This window comes from Nelumbo lutea, chromosome 1 (genome assembly GCF_056320005.1).
Source record: "Nelumbo lutea isolate HS-2025 chromosome 1, American lotus-T2T, whole genome shotgun sequence".
NCBI classification, from domain to species: domain Eukaryota; kingdom Viridiplantae; phylum Streptophyta; class Magnoliopsida; order Proteales; family Nelumbonaceae; genus Nelumbo; species Nelumbo lutea.
In genome coordinates this window covers 163,125,258-163,128,565 of record NC_142684.1, presented here as the reverse complement: position 1 = coordinate 163,128,565, position 3,308 = coordinate 163,125,258, and the positions used below count along the sequence as shown (strand labels likewise).

The 3,308-nt window shown below is 33.9% G+C and overlaps 1 protein-coding gene across 1 annotated transcript; it reads right to left on the bottom strand.

The window, feature by feature from the left end:
• LOC148878836 (ethylene-responsive transcription factor ERF098-like) lies at nucleotides 1-351 on the bottom strand. Its single transcript, XM_088973490.1, has one exon. The coding sequence runs from the start codon at nucleotides 349-351 to the stop codon at nucleotides 1-3; it is 351 nt and encodes a 116-aa protein (XP_088829616.1).
• Nucleotides 352-3,308: the final 2,957 nt, after the last annotated feature.

The following is a 3,308-nucleotide window of genomic DNA, read 5'->3' as shown; positions in this document are numbered from 1 at the left end:
TCATTCCGACTCAAGAAGCTCCTCTAATAATTTGTCGTCCAAGTACTCAAACTCGATAACCACCTTCTCTGTTCTCGTGGAGGATGAACTTCCCTTCTCAGCATTCTCAGTATTCTCAGTAGGAGCTGATGAGCTTTGCAGTCGATGTTCGTTTGGGAAGTTGAGAATAGCCAAATGACCCCTCAATGCAAAGGCAGCTCTGTCATATGCACGTGCAGCATCCTCTGCATTCTCGAACGTTCCCAGCCACAAACGAGCACCAGGCCTAGAGGGGTCCCGTATCTCTGCTGCATATTTCCCCCACGGCCGCCGACGAACTCCACGGTATCGAACATCCCGCCCCCTTTCCATCTGTTGTTTCCTCTCTCTTCTGTCTCCGTGTATGTCTTTCCCTTTTATATATAGTCTTCGTCCGTCTGGCTTTTACGTTAACGCAGAGCATTTAGAACCTCTTAGCCTTTCCTCTTTGTTTTCAAATTTGGTGGGAAAAATTAAATATCTGGTACGTTGGTGGGAGGAAGAAAAGAACTGCCAGAGATGGTCGGTTTTCTTCATGGGTCTTCTCTGACGGTTGGAATTTGCAAGAACGTGTGGGTTTTAATAAAAAGTTGTTGCTGTCAAGTTTGATTTTGTATTTGAAATTTGTTTGGTTTGGTCAAAGATTTAAGTTGCATTCGGAAGCCAATACCGTTTTCAAAGTTCAAACCCGCTTTCAACACCAAACCGAACTCCCCTCTTTTTATTTGCTTAATTTTCTTTTTCTTGTTTAATAAACTAGTACGTACAATTCTGTATTGATTCCTCAGCTTTCTGTTTCTGATGCACAGAGGGTTCTCGCTAGTGCCACAAACACCAGGCGTCTGCATGCCTAGGCAAGAGTCCGCTGTTGGGCCGAACAATTTAAGATGAAAACGGAAACAAATAAGTCATCAAAAACTTTCTGGCTCAATTTTGGAGAGAAACAAGAGATAACTTATTAACTTATACCTTTGTTAACAAATGTAAACTTATTCATATTTGCAAACACAATATTTATATCGTTTTATTATTCCCACAATCGTGAAGTCAGAGAGTTACCACCGATCACCGGCAACGAGCCATAGAATTATCTGAGCTCTGGCTCAATATTGGTTCTTTTACCCCTCCATTTCCTACTCAAGGTCTTGATTTGTGGTGGTGTTGTCCAAGTCTCGAAATTATACAAACTTTTAGCTCATCAATCCTATTATTACTCCAATTCTCTTGATTTGTGGGTCGGCCCAGCACAGCCCACGGCTTGAGTCCGCATGGGCCTATGTCATGCCATGGGCTGGGCTGGTCTATTGGCCGAGCCTTAAGCCTTGCCGGGTAGAGGTATAAAGCGGGTTGTGCTGGGCTAATACGGCACGACCTGTGTGCAGCCTGCATAAAGTGCAGGCTAGGCCGTGTCAACCCATGGGCCATCTTGGCCTGTGCCTCCCTCTGCTGGGATATCTTGGGGCGTTAGCTCGGCACGGCCCATGGCATGAGCATTGGGTTAGGCTAGGCCATGGATAGGGTCAAAGTTATTTATTTAAAAAAAATTGAGAAAAACTTAAAATTTTAATTTTATATGAATTTTGATGTATATAGTTGCTTATATGTACAATAATTAAATAAAATTGAAACAATTATTTATTTTATTAATATATTATATACTATATATTATTATATAATTATATTTTATATAATATATTATATATAAATATATAAAATATATAAATATATAAATATTATATATAAAAAATATATATGGGTCGTGTAGGAATGCAGGCCACGAACGGTACAGTACGGGCCGTGCTGGCCCAATTTGCTGACCTGAAACCCCAAGCCCAGCACAACTCATCGGCCCATACAACTGTGTTGGGCCACAAGTGTCATGACCCAATTTACACCTCTACGGTTGGGCCGTAGACCGGGCCAAAGCTATTTATTTAAAAAAATTGAAAAAAAATCTTAAAATTTTTATTTTATATAAATTTTGATGTATACAATTTTTTATATATACAATAATTAAATAAAACAGTATAATAAAATTGAAAACAATTGTTTATTTTATCAATATATTATATACTATATATTATTATATAATTATAATTTATATAATATATTATATATAAATATATAAGTATATAAATATGGGTTGTGCCAACCCGGCCTACGGACTTGAAACTCCAAGCTCAACACGACCCATACAATCGGGTTGTGCCACGGCCCATCCCGATTTACACCTGTAAGTGCCATATATATAATTAGATTTTGGATCAAATTTGGATCTAAGTTTTTAATAAACAAATGAGATTTGAATGTAGCTAGATCCATTCCTAATCCAAATCCCATTGTAAATATACACAACTTACTCAATATCACATATTGGTCATAGTAAAATTTCAGATAGAATTAGGTATATCAGATGTATAACCATAGTAAATATGTTATATGTATATGCATTTAGAACGAAGAAGATTCAACAAATATATAATCTATTAATATATAATAAAATAGAATGATGTCATGTCATGGTTTGAGCTTTCTCCATTACCCCAACCGAGAACTCTCAATATATCTCATTTTAATCATCCTTGCACCATTGCACCTTCATGAAGCCACCACATAACTCCCTTCTCCCTCTCTCATAAGGACACCACATCATGTCTGGACCACCCCACTTTCCTCTATGTTTATTCCTTTGGATATCCCTACCTACAATTATTCCTGAAATCTCTCTCTACCAAAATCTAATATAATCTAGCTAAGTGGGCACCACTATCCACCACTTTCTCTTAAATAATCTACAATTCTTATTTATCTCCTAAATTATCTCTAATTTTGATTTATCCTCTCCCCCAAAATTTTCAACTATATCTATCAAAAGAAAGTCTGAATTAAAAAAATTAAGAATTATTTAAATATTATAATAAAATTATGTAATACCTTTAAAATATTTATTAAAAACATAAAAAAATCATAGATTTAATAATATTCATATTATTAATAATTTTATACTTTTATGAAATTCATAACAAAATTGTGTACTAAAAATATAAATTACAATTTTATGAATGATTCAATTTAAATATTATTCAAATAATAAAAAATTAAAATTTAAAAACATTATTTAAAAATTTTAATAACTAAATATTATAAATAACAAGATATTATAAATATTATATAGAAAAATATTTAAAATTATGTAATAACTTTAAAATAAATAAAATATTTAAATAACGAAATTAGGTAATAAATTTTAAATAGTTAAAATAACTAAATAACAATATTTTAAATAGTTA

Coding starts and splice junctions, on each gene's coding strand:
- LOC148878836 (XM_088973490.1), bottom strand. CDS start 351: ATGGAAAGGGGGCGGGATGTTCGATACCGTGGAGTTCGTCGGCGGCCG.